At 29.6% G+C, this 21,181-nt stretch overlaps 2 protein-coding genes across 3 annotated transcripts; one reads left to right on the top strand and one right to left on the bottom strand.

Annotated features, from left to right (window-relative positions):
• Positions 1-2,505: 2,505 nt before the first annotated feature.
• Positions 2,506-8,217, top strand: LOC8264497. Its single transcript, XM_015716436.3, has 3 exons — positions 2,506-3,107; positions 3,284-3,414; positions 7,088-8,217. The coding sequence occupies exons 1-3, from the start codon at positions 2,988-2,990 to the stop codon at positions 7,890-7,892; spliced, it is 1,056 nt and encodes a 351-aa protein (XP_015571922.2). The 5' UTR covers positions 2,506-2,987; the 3' UTR covers positions 7,893-8,217.
• A 4,432-nt stretch (positions 8,218-12,649) lies between these two features.
• On the bottom strand, positions 12,650-19,724 carry LOC8264499 (dolichyl-diphosphooligosaccharide--protein glycosyltransferase subunit STT3B). 2 transcript variants are annotated; one of them, XM_048370848.1, is made up of 6 exons: positions 18,582-19,724; positions 17,755-18,291; positions 16,339-16,796; positions 16,084-16,206; positions 14,378-14,437; positions 12,650-13,086 (listed from the first exon to the last, which is right to left on the bottom strand). In XM_048370848.1, the coding sequence occupies exons 1-6, from the start codon at positions 19,470-19,472 to the stop codon at positions 12,957-12,959; spliced, it is 2,199 nt and encodes a 732-aa protein (XP_048226805.1). In that variant the 5' UTR covers positions 19,473-19,724; the 3' UTR covers positions 12,650-12,956. The 2 variants fall into 2 exon arrangements, with proteins under 2 accessions (XP_048226805.1, XP_048226806.1); XM_048370849.1 differs by having other exon boundaries at positions 16,339-16,793; positions 18,582-19,722.
• Positions 19,725-21,181: the final 1,457 nt, after the last annotated feature.

Below are 21,181 nucleotides of genomic sequence, written 5' to 3'. Positions count from 1 at the left end.
TTTTGGTTAAATAATAAGTAGATTCACTCCAAATAAAATTAATATTTTATGTTGAATCATTTTTAATAAAAAGATCATAGAAATAGAAAATGAAAATGAGAAATAAAATTAAATAAACTTAATCCATAAAATATATTATCTTATTACATGTGAAATTTTAGTTTAATTATAATAAATTTATGGATTTAATGAGTTATCATTCTAAATTAACTTTTATTTCAACCTAACACATAAGCATTAAAATTGAAAATAAATCTTATAAAATTATTCATTGGAATCAAACACAATATAAAGAAAAATGATAAATAGATAATTTGTATTCTTCTTCTAAATATTCTCTCTAGTAGTTAGTTACAAGGATTTATTTTTAAATTTCATTAATAATTGAATAATAAAATTATTGATTATCTAAAGAGGAATGAAGATGGTTTCTTGAAAATATGTAAACTTGATTGTCAGTGAACTTAAATTTCATAATTATATGGATTATACAGATTTATAATTTATAAATGAATACAATGTTATATTTTGTATTTATATAATAGTAATTCTTTAATTGAATTATATAAACTTGATTGTTACTAAACCTAAATTTTAAGATTGTATGAATGATATAGATTTATAATATAAATTATTACAATGTTATATTTTGTATTTACAAAATAAAGTTCTCTAATTGAATTATTTAAGCTCAATTGTTATTGAACCTAAAATTTAAAATTATATGGATGATATAAATGTATAATGGACAAATGAATACAACATTAAATTTTTAATTTATATTTACATATTAAAACTATTATTAAAAATTAAAGGAAACAAAATAAATATAATAATGGTATGTAATATATTTATATATAGTATTAAATTATTATGTTAATATGATCTAAGTATGTTTATTTTTTCTTAAGAAAATATATATATTTATAAGGATTTTATATATTAATATATTTTTATTAGTATATAACATAAGTTATATATAGCATATACAGTTTTCAACTTATTATCAACTCTTAATAATATTTTTAAAATTTTATAAAAATCAATAATTTCAAAATAATTGACATTATTTAAATATGAAAGTCTTATAAAATTTTTACAATAATTTGGACAACTTCCTTTACACTTTAAAACATTTTAAAAAATAAATTATCAAACTTTCTTTTAATTATCCTTGTATCAGATAGTTATAATAAATTAAATATATTTTAGATATTTAAATTTAATTAAAATATTAGAAGTAAAAGTTTTTAATTTATAATTTTTTAAAATGAAAAAATAATTCATACCAAAAAATGCTTATTATATTTTATCTTATCAAAATAAAATATAATAATTATTATATAATTCATTAAATTTGATTAATATACTTTTACAACATATATAGATTTTGATTCTTTAATATATTAAATTATTTGTTATTAGTTATAAACATAATCATTATAAATTTATAAATTTATTTCAAGATTAATTTATTATAATAAAAACTTTTTATCATTATTCTAAAATTAAAAATATTTATATAAATTTAAATTATTTTATTTTATTTTTAAATTATAACAAGTCAAATAATTAATTTTCATATATAACACAGGTAAGTAAAAAATTTAATAATTAAAAAAATAAAACGGTCTACGTAATTACCCTCCTAAATATTATGTATACCAGACAATTGAAAAGGAAGTGGACGATTAGAGTAGACAATGAAATTGATATAAGATAATATTAGAATAATCATGTTTTATAAATAAATAAAAAGAGAAAAAAAGAAGAAAAGAAGAAGGAGAAGCTGAAGAATCACAGGAGGAAATGAGAAACGTTGAAAATTCAAAGGAGAGAGGGACCCACAGGGTTGTCGCACGGCTGGGATGCGTCGGTTTGTCGGCAGTCTATTACACACTAAAACCGCGTTACGCAATTTTTTATTTTCTTTTTCATTTCTTTTCCTTTTTAATAATTTCTTTAATAATTTTCTTTACTTATTACTTATTATTAATATTACTCATTCCACCACCTTGTCTCTATTTTGTTTTTCTCTTATGATAACGTAAATTCATCTAATAATTCAATCTCTATTTAAAGTCGATTAATTATAATTTTATTTATTTAAAATATAATTGATTTAGTCAATGTTAAATTTATTATAATATATTTTTAATTTTATTTTTACAGTTTTTATTAATTTAAATTATAATTTTAAAATTTTTCAGACCTTATTTTTTAAATTTTATTTTTATTTTTATTTTATTTTAATTTTATATCATGGATAAATTTAATTGTTATCTATCTCAGTATTGAATTGTTATTTAAAGGTTATGTATTTTTAATAAAAATATAATTTATTATTATTAATCGCTATATACGTTTTAAAAAATGCACTTGAAAATGTAGGTGACTGATGAAAGCAAAATCTCAATGTTTTGAAATCTGAATTATTTTTCTTAATTTGTTATTAGAAAAGAATAAAAGGATTTTTAAGTTCCTTAGAAATAAAGCCATATAAATAAGCCACCAAAGAGCTCCTTCTCTCTCTCTCTCTCTCCCTCTCCTCCAACATTTGACATCTTTGTGGACTCTTTTGCTTCTATTTTTTTATTATTATCTTTGTGAATACGATAGCTAAATTGCTAAGTAGGGACTCTGGTTACAGAAAGAAAGAATCTCATAATGATTGAATGAAGAAGAAGAAGAAGAAGAAATGAGAATAAAGTGTTAGATTCCCATTTACCAAACTCCCTGCCTATCTTTTCTTTATTATTATCCTAATTTCCCTTATTTTATGTTTTAAAGTAAAATTTTTTTAGTGTTATTTTTATTTTTATTTATTCATTTGTATGATCTGAGTCCTAATTCCACTTTTCAATCTTTCTACCTGCCCGATCTCCTCCTCAAAACGTCAATACCCAATTGGGTTTTGTTCCTCTTTCTCAAATCTCTTGCTTTACAATAAGAATTTTTTATCTGGGTTCTGTAAGAAAAGGCAAATTATGTCTCCTTTAAATGGTAATGCTCATTGTAATGGTACAAGTAACAGTAAGAATTACATAGAGCATCAGGTCTCCAAGATGGATACTCTTGCTGGTGTTGCCATTAAGTATGGAGTTGAGGTATCCTTTTTTTTTTAGTTTCAATCTTCATTTTTCCTAAGGTTCTAAATTATTTTGAGCTTTTATAGTATATAACACACACCCAGATGAGATGGGTACAATTAAATTGTGCTTATTTGATGCTTTTGAAGGCTAATACTTGATAATTGTGCTAAGTGTTTGGGAATTTGTATCAGGTGGCTGACATCAAAAGATTGAATGGGTTGGCTACTGATCTTCAAATGTTTGCTTTGAAGAAGTTATTGATACCATTACCAGGAAGGCATCCCCCTTCCCCTTTTTTCCCTAGTGCTTCTGATTCTCCAGGGTAAAGCTTCTCTTTTTATATGTCATTTTCTGTTTGCAGTTTATTCGTTGTTTCATAACTTGCTTCTGTTTTGTGCATCTGTATTTTCTATGAGGTGGTTTTGTACTATTTTACCTGAGATTTTGTGACTGCATGTTTATGTAGATTATAGAAGGAAAGTTTCGTGGATAATATGACATACTACTTTCTTCACATTACGATTTACAATGCATTAACACTTAGGAGATATGCCATATTTCTTACACTTTTTGTTGGGTAAATGGATATTGGGATTATGCATTTCTTCAATATTTGGTACCTCTTATTGATGATGTCACCATGGGTGACTTCTATATTTAGCATTTAGTGATCCACTTAATATATCTATGATTGTGCTGAGTTGCCATGTCTAGCTTCTTATGATCTGCTCTTTCATTATGGAACTGCTTATACTTCAGTTATTTTTTTTGGCATTAGATGTTTATTTACAGAGGATTCTCTTTTTTGCTTCCGCTGTTAAAAATCAGTGGTAACCGTAGAGTAGGTTGTACTTTAGGAAAACATTATCCTAACTTGTAATAATACACTTGTTGAAGAATGTAATTATGCTTTATAACTGTTGTTTCCAGTCATTTTTATGAGGAACTTGCCACGTGAAAGAATTATGCAATTCCCCCAAATTTCCAAGACTTGAGCTCAAGGTGCTATGATTAGCTGCAGGAATTCAGATATTATGGTTTTGATAGTTAAGGTTTGAGGAAAAGAAAGCAAAACCTGCTAAGTTTATCTTGAACAACTAAGCAATTGCTTCAGGAATTAGTGTTAGTTTAAATTACTCCCAATAAAGAACATTGGGGGAAAAATCCTTGAAAGTAGTTCTTCTGGATTAACTAATAACTGAAACAGATCACACCATAACTAGGACTTGGGTTTCTGGTAGGAAATTAGGCTGTTATGGTAGTGTCCGAAACATATATGACAACAAGGAGATGTAGGATATACTCCCAAAATTGATTTATTGCATCAAAGAAACTTTTTTCAAGGATTTTACAGCTGCTAAAAGGATAATAAATTTAAGGGTTTTGTGGACTGCTAAGGATATGATTCGAAATTAAAGAAATTTGGGCATAGTGCTACTTGTAATTGTGATATGCAATGTACAGGGGGTGTGGAAAAAGAAAGTTACAGTTTGTATGTAATTGTTATGTAAGCTGATTAGGATTTGAATGGAAGATGTTTATATTTTGATGGTTCCAAATAGAATCTTAATTTGTATGAAATTGCTTCTGAAACCAAAGGAAAAGGATTTCTAGCATATGCCTGGATTTTGTGACAATTGTTAAAACAATCCTGTAGCAACTAAGTTATAGGATCTATAACTCTAATATCATATAATGTAGGATAAACAATAACCTTGGAGATATACAAGCTTTCAGATTCAATATTGACAAGGAACATTGTTCATGTATTTTTGTGAGAATAAGATAGGAAAACATACACAATCACAAATAAGATGCTTTGAAATCAAAAGTAATATTAGTAAAAAAAAGAAAAGAAAAATTGAAAAGAATATTCTCAGATTCTTTCCTTGAAATTTTAACACATTTGATTGCATTCCTCAAATTTGAAGTCCAGTAAACAACATTTGTTCATTCAGAATACCTTGGCAGAAACACCCAATGGTATGCAAACTATGTTGCAAGAGACAAATGGAATTCTCAGCTTGATAATTTAGTTCTGTAAGCATATATTAAGTTTTCATTAATTCTGTTATCCAAATGTCTGATGACAATATTGCTAAAATGCTATGGCTGTATTAGTAAAAGCTAAGGCAATGCCTAGCTATTCTTAGACAAGAAATGCTAAGGCAACACCTAGCTCTGCTGTCCCAATTGAAGCTACAGAAAGGCTCAAATGTAGACTATCACTGTAATAATAGATAGTGGTAGAAGGAGCTGATCTTATTAGCCTTAGAAAGGAGAAAAGTAAAAAAAGAAAGGAGGGGAAAATAGAGAAAAGAATAAGCATTGTGCTCATTGCTTAATTTTTTATGACCTAGGAGTCAGTGATGATGCTGATAAAGAAATGGAAATGCAAAAATTGATTTTTTGAGGAAAATAGTCATTTAGTGATTGAAGAGAAGTATAAAGGCTGGAAAGTTCTGGTCCATTAAATGTTGAAGACTAAGAGGTTGATTCAGATGGAGTGCCACATCTAGTAAAGCAAGTTTCATGGATGTGGATAATGATTAGAGTTTCTTAGAATTTTGCATACTAGAAATTAGAAACTAAGTGCAATTAATTGTATGAAGTTATTCAGTTTTATATGTTCTTTGGCCAGTCATTATGTACATGTGTTAATATGGTGCCTATTTTTTTATGTAATTCTTGATATAATGGTGATACTGATGATTTGAGCTTTAATTACCTTTGATATAAACTAACAAGTTATTTGTTTAGTGTTATTGATATTTTCATACTAGGGCTTGCTTTCTTTAGGGAATCACCTGGTTCTATGGTCTTTAGTAGATAGGGGTTGGAGAGTTCCTTCCAGTTCTTGCGGCATTGGCCAAAACCACTTTACTATCCCTATCTCCTAAAATCATATAGATATTTAGATAAATCTATCTCTTTGGCTAGTCAATTGTGTTGAGTATGGATACTTTTGCTATTCTTCTTCTTATGAAAACAAATAAATAAATAAAGTGAAACCTCCCCCCATTACCAAAGTAATAAATTTGCTATTGAAATTATAGAACAGGTCTTCATCTACTTTGTTTTGATCATGAATGTTTTCCTTTAGATATTTAAAATTGAGATATATTGATTTTTTATGTCTATGTTCTTTACTAATTGCTGCTAAATTAACAAAAGTTTGTAATATCAGACAAAAATAGTTTAATCAAATTATGCTAGTTGAATGAAGTATCAATATTAAAGATCTTTTAGTCAAGGCCTATTAAGATTTCAACTAAGTTTTTAATTGTTGATGTATTTAATATAATGCTCAAGCATCGGAGTCAAGCTCAGCACCTCTTTCAAACACATTTGATTGCAGATGCCAGGGTTCTCCCTCATGCTGTATTCATTAGAGAACATATACACCTGGAACTGGCATTAAAAAGAAGAGCTAAATGTACTAGTACATCGAGTATTGTGCTTTTTTCTGCTACTTTGTGGGATATTTTGATGGAAAGAAGCATTTTGGGAGATTTTATTTTCTCAATTTCTTTTTTTCTTTAAGTTGGAACTAGTTTTCTTTCTCAATTATTTCTGCTACTCTCATAGTCTTGCTTGCTGATTGTGGTTTGTGGTTGTCAGGGTAGTAGTTTATCTTTTCCAGCGCATTATGTTCTCTATTCTTACTCCCTTCATGAAATACTCTCTATCAGCCCTCTATCAGCCAATATACTTTTTTCTTTTGGAAATTTATGATCCGTTTTATTTAAATGTATTATTTCATTTCTTATGCAAGTATCTGATGAAAACAATCTAACCATTGATTATTTTGTCTCTAAATACTTATTGTATTCACAGCACTGTAATTTGCATTTAATGGGCTTTGCATTCAGTAGACAACAGCAAAACTTTCAAGAGTTGACAAAAATAGCTCCCTCAGTATTTATATAGGTGTAAACAACTAATAATCACTAACCAGACTTGCAGTGACTAATAATTTTAGAATTTTTTTATAGTGGGAGCGGCCTTGATAAAATGTCTTCATGCCCACGCTATTCCAATGTGTTGGATTCATTAGAGTCATTGAAATTGAAATCCACCCAGCAGAAGATTTCTCCAGCTATGAGCACTCTACGGAAATACTATGGTCTCAAATCTTCAAATCACAATGGTGCAGCTGAAGGCACAGAGATGGCTGTCTACAGGACAGGGAGCTCAGATGAACTGACTGAGGGTTTGTTGCCTAAAACTTCACCAATCTCTGGTTCACCATACCAGAATCTCAAATCCCGGAATTTTGCTAATGGTTTATCACCCGAGGATTGTATCACGGTAGATTACATACCTCTTGCAGAAGCTGGAGATGGAGAAGGTGAGAAATCCAGTGAGAAGTCTGTCCGAAGACGTCAGAAATCTGAAGCAGATTTTAGAGCTGGCACACCAGAAAAGTTGTTGAAGGAAGAAAACAGTGGCGGAAGTAGTAATTTTTCACCTGTGACAGGAAAGGGTTTAGCTATGAGACCTAAATCAGCAAGCCGAGCAATGCTCTACTCTGAATCAGAGCCAGGATGGTTAAATTCTATTCCAGTAGGTTTGGGAGATTCTATAATTGCTAATGGACTGACTGGAGTTCGGAAATCATCAAGCACGCCGAGCCTGCATGACCAGGAGAACGGTAATTCCTCTTCGGTTTGGCCAACTTCAAAATGGAGTTTGAAAACGGACTTGCAGGCTCTATCGACCGCAGCAATCACTATACCTATGTTTGATGGCTTACCAAAGCCGATATCTGGACGCAGGAGCAAAGCTGCCCTTGATTAGTGCGACTTACTGCACATTCTACTGGAAATTTTTTTGTTCTGTATTCTGATATAATGGGAATGGAGCATCAAAGCCCCCCAACTACTGTGTTATATAGCTGCAAAGGGAAATTGAAAGAGGAGAACATCCAGAGAAACAGAAAGGTAAGAAAATACAGTATTAGGTTATTTGTTGAGGGAAAAAAAAAAAAAGCTGCAAGAAGGTTGAAATTGTTATTTTTACAGCTTTAAATTGTCACTTTTTAACAGGGTGTTCAAATCAAGATCAATAATCTCAGTAGTTTATAATGTATACAAAAGAAAAAAGGCCATTGTCTTATGCATAATCATTTGAAGTGAATATATTTAATTGTTGCATATTATACCCATCTGAAATATGATGCAGAATATTTTATTGATGTCCTCTATATAAAATTATCCTTTTAGCCTCTAATTAGTTACAAAACACATCATAATCTCAGTACTTACATATGAACTTGAGTTAAATTGATTGGTTGCTCTCCCAAATTTTAGTCTCTAATTAGTTCAGCAAGTATTTTCAAAATCTCAAATTCAGTTCAAGTTTGGATTTGTTACTTGAAATTGTGTTACTCAACAATCTCATATGTTGATCAAGTATGAAGGGCTACCCATAAGTGAGCTATTTAAAAAAGTTGTGGAATACCATTCAAGTAAAATAGAATGTTTAAGCGTATAATAAAAATATTATATTGTTTTCATTTTTTTTGGAAAAAAAAATAAAATTATTTGACTTCTGGTATTCGACAAATCAAATAAAGCTTTGAAGTATATTTTAAATCTCTTTGAGAAGAAGGAATTTATCATTACCCGTGAGAGTACAAAACAATCTGGGTGACCCGTTAAAAAATCTCAACATAAGAGGATAAGTATAATGCATATTTAAATACTTAAGTTTTAATCATTTAATTATGCTAATACTTTAATTTTTAATTTAATATAATAAATATCTGAATCCTATTTTGTAATTTCTTAAACACTTTTAATTTTTAATTTAAACGAATATATACCTGAATTTTATCTTTTAATAATATTTAAATACTTTTGAATAGTAATATGTAAACACTTACGAATAGTACACGTGAACATATTATAAAATTATTTAAATATCATAAAAAATAAATTTATATATCTATTAAATTATATCAAAAAGCAAAATATCAAAGTGACCAAATAGATAAAATTTATATATCTAAATATGTATTTTGATAACAAAAAAATTCAATGAGAAAAAATTTTAAAAAGGAAAAAATAGCACAATCCTACTGTGATAGACTCTGAAACCTAACTACCCCCACAAAGTATATATTAATGTTGACTTGAAAGAATGGTGTTTATATCTAAAACCGCATAAATAAGATAGTAAAGATTTTTTTAACTTAATTAAAATTTTGAGTTCGAACATTGAGTATGTAACTATCTTAAAATTCTTAAGAGAATATTTTACCACCCGTAAGAGTCTTATATGGTACACTCTAAATTAACTATATATATATATATATTAGTAATTATTGATGATAATATATGTTTGAACGGTGGATGCCAATAGGATAAAGTATAATCAGGATAATGTGGTTACCATCTCAATGATTAGGCTGTTAGATTAATTAATTCATACCTCATAATTCAGAAACCTGCCTATTACTCTTCAAAATTTAAGGCTTTGTTTGGTACTTGTTCCTTTTATATTTTAACCTTTAAAACCAACGTTCAAATCTTAAATAATGTCTAATGTTACTTTCGTCTTTCTTTTCTACAAAACTTTTGGGTTCTGGTAATATATTTACTATATTCGCATTTATTACACAAAGCCTTTAAGAGTCTTCGAGATTCCTGAAATTGTTTATGAAACATTGATGTGGGTTCAAAGTTGATTCATGATACACATGAGATCTTTGATGTTTCATGGTTGAAGGCACAAATTAAGTAATAGTGAGGCAAACTTTAAGGTGAGGAAAGACGTAACTTTACATACAACCCAATTCATTTTCAAAGTTGAAAATTTTAATTAGAAAAAATATCTGCATTCATGAAGAAAATATATGTATCAAGTTAACAAAAAAAAAAAGTGAGGAGGATTGAATTACCTTTAATAAACGTAATTATGTAATATATTTTATATTATATTAAAACTAGATAAATTTATCTTATGAGCTCATGCGCATAGTTGATTTGGGAAGTCCAAACTATTTAATCGGCTAAAATGTCAATTTGCCCCTACAACTATAAATCAATAGGTAATTAGCTCAAATTTTTAATTCCTGACTAATTTGCTTAGCAACTTGAAAAAAATAGTCAATTCGACATAGTCGAAAGGCTTTCTCAATACGAAAAGTTCGATTTAGTATGTGAACTTCATATTAAATGTCCAATTATTAAAAAAAAAAAAGGATTCTTATTGAATGAAAGTAAAATTATTTCATTTTAATATAATTTATTTATATTACTTAATGAAAATAATTATGTAATATATTTTTAATTAAAGTTTTAAATGATTAAAAATTTTAAATTAAATAATATTATCAAAATTCATATAAAATTATGCTTTTACAAAAATAGGATAAAACCTTATATTTTAGCAATACTTAATCGTAGTTTCTAATAAAAATAATAATTTAATCAGTTTGTGACTTGGTCGCGGATCTTCACCCGATGATTATATAAATAACTTAAAAAATAAAATAAAAAATTCAAATAAGTTTTGATAATATTAAATTAAATAATCTTATAAATGTCCGGTGTTTCTTTGAGTCAAAATTCAAATCAAGTTTGAGATTGATAAATTATTAAGTTATTATTTTTTTATTAGAAACTAAGATTAAATATTGCTAAAATGGAAAAATTTTATTCTAATTTCATAAAAGAATAATCTTATATGAGTTTGGTACTATTATTTAACATATAATTAAAAATATTATTTTATTATTTTATTAGATAATTAGAGTAAATTAGGTTAAAATTAAATAATTTTATTCTAACTCGATAAAAATTTATTTTTATAAAATCTGATATTTAGTATAAGTTTAACAACCAAATTGGACCTTTTATATTGATTAAGTAATTTGATTTGAATGAATTGACCACTTTTGGTAAGTTATTGGATAAACTGGCCATAAAATCAAAATACTAATTGTCATTGGTTCTAAGTTCAGAGTGCAAATTGGCACCTTAACTTTATTTTATTAGTTCAGCTAACTTCTTTTATAAAATTAGTCACGTACTTAAACTGAATGGGAGCCACCACAATTCAGAAAATCTAACAGATCAAGTTTAACTCATTATGTGCCTACAATAATAAATGCAAAATTACCAGTATCTAATAGATTAAATATATATTTAGATATTTGAATTTTAGTTATTGGTCATTTATAACATGGCAGACATCTCTATTTATTTTTCTATTTATTTAATAACTTTTTGGCATGTGCAAACACCTTCAAATATATTGGATGTGGGTGTATAAATATTTATATAAAAGAAAAAAAAAAGAATTTATATATCTGCTAAGTTAAATAAGTTAAATAAGAATTTACATGTATTTAAAAGCTTACAGAAATGTAAGTCCAAATGTCTATTAGATTAAATTAAAAATTAAGATATTAAAATATTTAAATGAACAAAATTTAAATGTCTAAATATATATTTTACCGAGCAAATAAAAAAAAATTAGACTTTTATTGAAGTAGATGTATCTAGAGCTATGGAGACTATCCTTCATAGTGGTAAGCTATTGAAACAAATTACTTCACTTGTTATTGTAACGATGAAGCTGCCTGCTACTGTTAAGCAATTAAGTGAACCGGAAATAAATTTAAAAAAAAGGTATATCACCGATTGTTGAAAGTAATTAATTCAGTGTGATCGTAAATTTTAAGTTATTAAATTTGATCACAACTCTGGAATAAAAGATTTATTAATAGAATAATAGATTACTTTCTTTATATATTTTAAATCATTAAATTTATTAAATTTGATCACAACTATTGAATAAAAGATTTACTAATAGAATAATACATTGCTTTCTTTACCAATTAGAGACAATATAGATGAAAAATTAAGCAACTTTTATGTTTATGCCACCGGTTATATAATTAATACCGGTGTCATTTGAACCAAATAATAATCACGGTAAATGTGCAGAGCTATTAAGAGTTATTTCCTGCAATTCAAAGAAAGAAACTGATACCCCTGCAAAAGCTTTGAAATGTGAGTCATGGAAAACTGACAGACGGTTTGTTCCAGACCTTGTAGGCAATGTACCAGTGCAAGCTTTGGACTTATTATAGCAAATTTCAAGTTGATGGTTTCTTTTCTCTTGCATCACCTTAAAGAGCTTTGAGATTTTTGCTCCCTCAGTTTATTAACATAAACTGGCTTGAGGAAAGAATCATAAACTGGTTGTAGCAGGAAAAAATATTACTCATATTGAGGGCTTGGAAGAAGTGCCCCTTTCTGTTTTAAAGAGCTTTTGCTCCATATATTCCTTTGTAGATTTGATTTTTAGCTTCAGGCCACTGCTATAAAAAATAAAAAATAAAAATATCTGAAATGCAGTTGGGGCTACTGATCACCCTAGTGAGGACTGATAGCAGCAGCTTCTTTAAGCCTGTAAGATTTCTGCTGCCGTTGGCTACAGAAATTACAGAATTCATGAAAGAAGGAGATATGATGAAGGCCAGAGAAGGGCTTGGAGGCAGATAGCACTCATCTAGCACATGACTGAAGTTCTGAAGAACAACCTGATACCCAATCTACATCTATGAATTGCACCAAAGCTAGTTCGTTACACTGGACAGTAAGTAGTAAAGGATCTAAGATGTCTACCAACCACAGATAGTGTTAATAGTATTCAACTAATCAGGTGAAGGACCATTGCAAAAACTTTCAGAAACGGGGGTCTGGAAAACTTAAGAGCCTTGAATGTTACAAGCTCAATCTCTAAGCAAAACCACTATCACTTCTACAGCCAACTCTATATTCCAAGATTGGAGCTCTCATATTTCGTACGGAGTTCCTTTTTCTTTTCTCCTGCAGATCGGGAGAGATCTTACCATCTATTATTCGGTGGCTTGACCTTGTAAATACGGACGATCCAGTTTGATGTGGTGAATGCCTCTTCCAAGTATTCAAGTTTGATGTCTTTATTTCCAATTTCTACACCCCTTGCGCGATCATACCTATCATCATCAAAAGGCAATTTACAAAATTAGAGAAATGAATGCTGAGGAAAGGGAAAAAAGAAATATGTCTGAGCAATATTTGTAATCTAATACTTCCATTACAAACCCACAATCTCCCATCCAACATTTGAAGAGAAGAAAGAAAATAATAGACCTCTTTATGAGGAAAATCACCATGTGCATTAGGTATCTAAAATGGGAGGCACTTTTGGACACCCTAAAGCCATCTCCATGTTAAAGCACCAATTTGGCACAAATCCAAGGATAGGCAATTATTTAGGATCTTTATCATCTATTTTATTTTTCTGTTTGGACATTCTTCAACTTTGAGAGTATACAGGTATTTTGGTAACTTTTAGTCCACATTTATATCTTGCATAGTCTTGATTAGGTTCAAAATCATCTAGTTTAATAGGAACCAAATCCTAAGATTAGGATTACATCTTTTTCTGTTGCTCAAGTACCTGAAAGTTTAAGAATACTTGAAAGTATATATGCAATTGTGACGATTTGTCTTCTATGAAAGAATTAATACTATGCATACACAAACTGCAATTAGCAAAACTGTAGAATTGTAATACAATCCTAAGCATGTCTTCAGGTGTGATAGTTAAGGATTGCTTGCGAGTTCATATGTAAGTTAGGCCTTAAAGTATATATTACTTAAAACTATATATGCACTTTATGTTGGAATTGCAGCTAAGCACCATGAGGACGCAATTCTAACCCTTAATGTGAAGCTTACAAGCTGTTAGGTGCAATATTTGAAGACTGCATTGCAAATTCACATGCAATTAAAACCTAAATTTTTCCCCCCCTAAGAATCTTTTCATAATTGCATCAAATGAAGCCAAGCATAAAAAAGTATCCAAGATTCACAATTTTATTCTTACACTCTTTCACAAATATTGTTAACTGTCCACTATTGACAGACCCTGTTTACAGGGCAGTAAAAAATTTAGTCCAATTCCTTTAGAAATTGACTGTTCTACATCAATAAGAAATTGCAACTTTCCACTTTCACAACTCTTTCTTCCATGTAAGATTTCCATTCTGAATGCCACTACTGCTTTATAAAATCATAACTCTCCGTTCAATGGTAAAAACATATGTGCTATTAGCCTTTTCCAAAACTTAAAGAAAGAAAAATATAGTACCAAACTCATTACTAACATCATCTTCTCTCATACAAAATGTAAACAGAGGATGAAAATGCATACATGTGTCCGCATGCAAGGGTCCAAAAGCTAACAACTTAAGAAGCAAAGCTTGAGAATGCTGAACTTACCCTGAAGGCTTGCCATATTCTGTTACCAGCTCTCCGAAGCGATAGTAGGATAGCTTGTACCTATGTCACCAAATTAATGAATAAGAAATTACTTCTGTATACCAGAACGTAGAACCACATGTAGCACATATACCATGACAGTTGATGCGGGGAATTAAATTTAGTATAGTGATGATGGACAGATTCCAAACACCAGCAACAGACTGGAAACATATAACAGATGCATGTAATCATGTTAACTTACTCTCATTTTTCAAACATTGAATTACTCAATTGAAGCTAAAAATATCTAATTTTAAGTCAAAACAACATTTCTTAAAACTACAATCCCCTCTAGTTGTTTCAATTTCATAATCAAGTCCTAACAGAGAATACTTTTGTGACTTTACATACAGTGAAATATTATGATATCAATAAATGCTCTTCAAACTTACATGATGAAAATGCTGCCCCATAGGTTAAATTAAGGTTTCTTTAACAGAAGTTGAAACAAAAAGGTGTTGTATCAATTTTCACCATCTTTAACAATATAGAGTTTCATTGACATACATCATAATCAGTTCGAGTCACGGTCTTGCAGAACTTAACCTTCAAATCAGATATGCAACTTAATGATGATTTCAAAATCGCAGCAGATACATGCCACACTTATTTATTTCGATTCTCAAGTATAATATCATGTTCCTTCCTCTAATAAACATTTACCCCATTTTCACCTCTTTTTTCCCCTTATTCTGTAATACTTAAAAGTTAAAACCCAAAATTTCTACACCATTAAGGAATAGCTCTACAATCTACTCCATTCTTCATCTTGCATAGCTAAACTAGGAAAAAGTATATGTTCCTTGTGTATATAACCTAAACAAATAGCCTAACAAGAGGACATTTGGTTTCTACAACTACATCATTTCGAAAACAACTGTATTATAACTCTTAGAAAATGTTGTAGAATGTGTAAATAAGCCTTCAGGCCTGACCACCTGACATACAGTGTTTTATCTAATGCTTTTTATTGCTACACCAATATGAGAGTGCAAGAAATATCACGGTATATTATTGATGTGCTGGCTAAGGTGTGTGAATGGGTCAATAAAGGGAAACTAATTTGTGGAAGGAGAAACAAAGAAATGTATTCGAGAGAAAGGTTCTTTAAAACTTTGTCAATTAAGGATGATCACAATTCAGTTAATAAAACCACAATAATTACGAACTGAATATATGGCAGTGATTCAAACAATTACTAACCTTGTTAACCAATTTACCAGCATGTAAATTGCCAAAAAACAAATAAATAAATAAAAGCAAAGAACAGTAGAGTCACCCAAAGTCGGCCACAGATCTCTCAAGTTAATATATAGACCATAGAAAACAATAACCAAATAAATCATAAGTCTATAAATACAGTAAAAGGAGGGACACAAGTCAACAGTGAAAATTAACCATTAGGACTAACAAGGTATATGCAACTTCTTATGTATTTTTAGCAAAAGAGCATCTGTGAAATTAAGAAAAATGTGGCAAATAATCTCTTCAACAATAATAGTAAATAAATAAATATAAAGAGCAACTGCACCTGCAACTTTATGGAGTTGTATCATATCAACATTTAAAAGTTGGGCAAAGTTTTGTATTTTAGGAAAGTATGGAGAATTCTTGAACCAATTAACAAAAGAAAAAGGAAGATTGACTGAGAAACGGGAACTTACATGAGGCAATTCAACATCTTCGGAGCTGCACCTTTGTCAACACGGTACTCACCATTGACAAGGTAATCTGGTTCCTTTATTACAGGGAATACTCCACCTCCAATTCTAACCATCCACAAAAACCTAGAGCAAAGGAATTGTGTAAGTGCGGAATGAACACATAATCCACGAATAAGAAGTGCAAACAGCATGCAAAGTGAACTGCTTAAAGAGGTATATTAAAAATGTCTAAGATATGATTTTCGTCAGCCTCACTTGTTGATATCATCAGAAGAATAACCAGTAACACCGCCAAAGACAACTAATACATAATCCACATCAAGCGATCTCATTATCTCATATGCTTCATCCTCATAAGATGACATTGCACGTCCAACAGTAGCAATGTGAGTATTGTTCCAAGTATTATTGTCAACTATAACAGTTCTGTTTCCCATGGCGGTAATCTGATATCCGTAATCCCACCATGACATAACCTTAGCATCTGCAGGTGTATTTTGACGTAGCCAGTAGTATGCTTCACGATAATCATCAAAGATGACCCTATTGCCATGGGCACCCCTTGCAGCCAAGACAATTGATGGAGATGAGTATGCTTCAGATGTCACCCAGGTACAGTGTGTAGCATACTTACTGAGCAAGTAAAACGCACCAAGAAGCAATGCAATAGCACCATTTCTTTGAAAAGGCTGAGATTGATCAAGCAAACCCTGCTGGTGCATCAAAGATGATTAAGAACCCATTTAAGAGATTCACCAACACAATGTAAAAGAAACAACTTTATGATGCAAAAAATCTTTTAGGGAAGTGATACAGTTGGGACAGCAAATAACACGGTACAAACCTGAAAAATTCTTTAGAACTAGAACCACTGAATGAAGGACAGAGGCATGGTCAAACTGTTAAACTCAGTTTTTACAGGGGAGAGGGTAGTGGTCAATTTTGGTATAAGTTGATTGTTTCATATCAGCATATGTTATTTTACATTCATTTTCAGAATGTGTGCCAGATTACTCTGATCCTTGATTCTCAGTTGTTAATCGACCAAATGAGTATTTTGATTCATGACTTGACACCTATGATTTTCTATCCATTGAAGTCCTTTCAGTAACTTCTTATCATAATACATGATGAAGTTACTGTCTCACAAAGCCTAAGAAAATTGTGATAATCTGAAATGCATCAAAAGAAATATATTCTCCCAAATAATATCAATTACTTCCTAAAGTTTACCTGTGACAGAAACTCAACATGCACAATCCCAATACAAGTTGAATGTGATCCAATTTTAGCCACTCAAATTTACTTTTATGACTGAAGATAAATAATCCAAATGCATGTTAGATTAGCTCCTGGGAAATAGCAAACAAGTATTAATCTTTCCCATATTAATATCCCTAGAAGATTTAGCTAAGAGAATTAAATTGTGTTAGAAATTAATAGCATCAGAAAGTACTGGTGACCAGTTGGGGTTGTTACATCATTGTAATTAATTTTTCATAATTTTCTAGATGCTGTTTAAAAGAGTTCAAATTATTTACCTTAACGATTCCATATAATGGAAATCCAAAGCCATAAACATTATGCAATACGGATATGCTTAGACAAGGTAATTCGAGGGAATAAACCAAAATGAGATAGAAAATCTAAACTCATATGTAGACATCTCACCCTGGAAGAAGCCTTTGCACCACTAGTTCCTTTAGTAGAACCTGTTTGGGTAACTTTGTGCTTTGTCCTTAGTAACAATGTCAAATTCTTTATAGTTGCAGAAACAGCGATAGCACTAATGAGGCACATAGCAGGTGTAGCCACAAGAATCAGTCGAACCATAACACCAGCAAAATACATGCTGGTGAGACCATACATCACTATAAATATTGTAGCATCTGATAGTCGCTTGAAGCAGAAATAAAGGCCAGCAGGGAAAAGGAAAAGCAGGATATGAAAATCAAACATGAAAGATGACCAAGCTGTTGGCTGATGCTCAGAGACAGATGCAATGATGGGGATGTGATCCTTGGCATATGTGGGATCCAGCAACGAATAAAACCGACCTGTCCATGGTGAAATATAGCCAGATGCTGTGCCAACCCCCAGAGCAATAGCACCAACACCAGCTGTGCAGGTCACAGTGATCCTCAAAAATGCTTGAAATAATTTTGCATCATTTAGCATGTACTTAACCCAATCTAAGAAATAAAGTACCTGCACAAAAAGGCCAATTAAGTGTGAGTATAGCTTTCTCTGAAACCCCATGTAAGGACATGAAAATTCAAAACCAAGAATACAAAAACATTAAGCTGTGTCAGCTCCTAGTTCTATAAATGATAGATTGAATTACTTGAGGTTTATGCATTTTGACATCAGAACCAAAGTACTAGAGCTTATGCAATTTGACATCAACCAAAGTACCCAAGTTTTAAAAGAAAAAAGGAACACAATGTAACAAATTAAAAACAGCAGAAAATAAAACAGAAAGGAAAAAAAGTAACAACCTGCATCAAGAAGAAGATTCCCATTGCAGCCATATGCTCACCAGACTGAACATGCTGGAAACCAACAAATCGAATTTGCATAGCAAGCAGCATTCCCAACACATACATACAGTTATAGGCAACATACAACCTCAATGAATACCTCCCAGTAATCAACAGCACCAAAACATAAAGAGGTATCAAATTAATAATAAAAACATATCCTCCCCAAGCAGAAACCATATAAAAATAGCCAAAAGCGGAAGCCAAAGACCAAGCAAGAGAACCCGTATTGACAGCCTTAACAAACAAATAAAAGGTCAACAAGAGAGCAAAAATAGCCACTCCTTCATTATCATAAGAACCAGCAACCGATCGCGAAATATAACCGGGACAAATAGCAATCAAAGCAGCAGCAACAAGACCAGCACCAGAATCCCAAATTTCTTTACCAAAGAAATAGGCAACAATGGTAGTATTAGAAGCGAAAAAGGGAGCTGTCAACACGCAAACCTCCCGGATATGGACCGCGAATCGGAGTAATCTAAGTGTCCAATAAATAAGAGCAGCAGTAACCATAAGACCAGGGTAAAGAGTGCCACCAATGATTCGTCCAAGTGGGTACCAACTCTCAGAATCAAACCAATTCCAAAACTCATAAAACCCTTTCTGGGTTAAGAAAAGAGTGGTTCGATAATTGAAGTATGGATCGAATTCATGAATCATTGACTCATAACGAAGGACGCTAAATAAACGAGTGATGAAAGCTAAGACATAGACAAGACAAAGGATAGAGACACGGATCAAGAGTTCTTGTTGCTTTGTTTTCAACTTCAATGGCTTGAGAGAGAATGTGTTCAACAGATCTGACATCAGATTTGCAGTTTGTGGTGATCTTGATACAGTTCCCATTCTTCTTTTAAGATCAGTTCAAATTAAGGGACGAAAAAAAAAAATTGTGGCGTTTGAGACGTGGGTTTTTATGGGAGAAAAGTTTCCATGGAGCAAAGAAGACTCACTACCAGTCCCGCTCCTAGCAGTCTTGAGTCGAAGGGTTGAGTTGGGGTTTTATTATATAAAATATAAGAGAGTCAAAGTGAGCGAGAGAGATGGAATTGGAACCAAAGGTAACTAACCAACTCTGGAAATGAAGGAGAACTCTTCTTGTTGGATTCAGAACAGCCTTTTTATGCATTTGGGCTTTTCTGTGTAAACATGGCCTTTGTTCCCATTACACCCTGAATAATTTTAATTTTTATATCCCGGTCTAAGTTTATATTATAATATTATTATATTGATATGCATATTTATTTTGATATATGAGATCTAAATTTATATATAATTTTATATTTTTTATTAATTTATTAACTAATAAACTATATTTTTATTAAAAATTTATTTTAATTTAAAAATAAAATATCAATAATAAATTAGTTCTCTAATTAGATAATAATTAATTTTTAATTTAATAATAATTATTCTAAAAAATAAAATATTAATTATAATTTAATATTCTATTAACTAATTTATTAGATAATAATTTTAATTATATAAAATAATATTTTTAAACATAATATTTACTAATAAATTAATTTTTAATCATTATAATAATTTCTAATTTTAAAATTATAATATCAATTTTATTAATAGTATTAATTATATAATATTGAAATTAATAAATAAATATTTTAAAAATAATTTTTATATTATTGTATTAATAAAATTTTAAAAAATAAAAGACATTTAAAAGAATAGGTAGTTTGCTCTTATTTTTTAAAATATTATAAATCAATATTAAATATTGAAAAATTTACTAAATTATATCTATAAATTTAATTTTATAATTGAAATAATAATAACGGTCATGCAACGCACGAGTAAATGACTAGTTTAAATTTAAATTTGCGGTGTCTTGAATAAGAGTTTAAAATGCAAAGGAAATTTCAACATTTACTCTTTTCTAAAATAATTATAAAAACAATATACTCTTTTTTTTTTTTCAGAAATACTCTATGCTATTTTAAGAAGTACACATTCTTCATTTTTTATTTTTTCTTTACAGATACTAACGTATATCATATTTTAATAAACATATATTGTTTGATGTTGAGCATTTGAGTTGAATTTTATTTCATTTTAAAAAGTTTACATACTCAAAGTATACTATTATTTGGTAAGCATGTATCTTTTATCGTTCAATATATTTTGAGTTTGTATTTTATTTCATTTGAAAAAGATTGAGATACTTAACGTATATTTAAAATATATTATTTTTTTGTTAAATATATACCTTTTGCTATTATTTACTTTAAAAGTATAACAAACATATACTGTATTTTTTTAATATATATATTGAACATATACTTTTTTTTATCTTGTAGTAATTTGTCTAATTTTTCGGATATAATATTTTCAACACGTTTCCAAATCTTTAAATTAGAAAAAATTTCTTTTAGATTTATTTATTCATCATTAATATCACAAAATCAAATGCAATGCAACAATATTTCATAAAAATTAATGTGTTTTAAATTTATTATTTGTAAAAAATATACCGAATATATACACTTCTTCTTCAAAGTATACCCAACATATACCTTTTCATCGGAAAAAATTAAATC

The sequence above is a fragment of the Ricinus communis genome, chromosome 2, assembly GCF_019578655.1.
Source record: "Ricinus communis isolate WT05 ecotype wild-type chromosome 2, ASM1957865v1, whole genome shotgun sequence".
Taxonomy (NCBI): Eukaryota; Viridiplantae; Streptophyta; class Magnoliopsida; order Malpighiales; family Euphorbiaceae; genus Ricinus; species Ricinus communis.
Note: the sequence above shows the minus strand (reverse complement) of the source record. Positions and strands in the feature narration are given on the sequence as shown.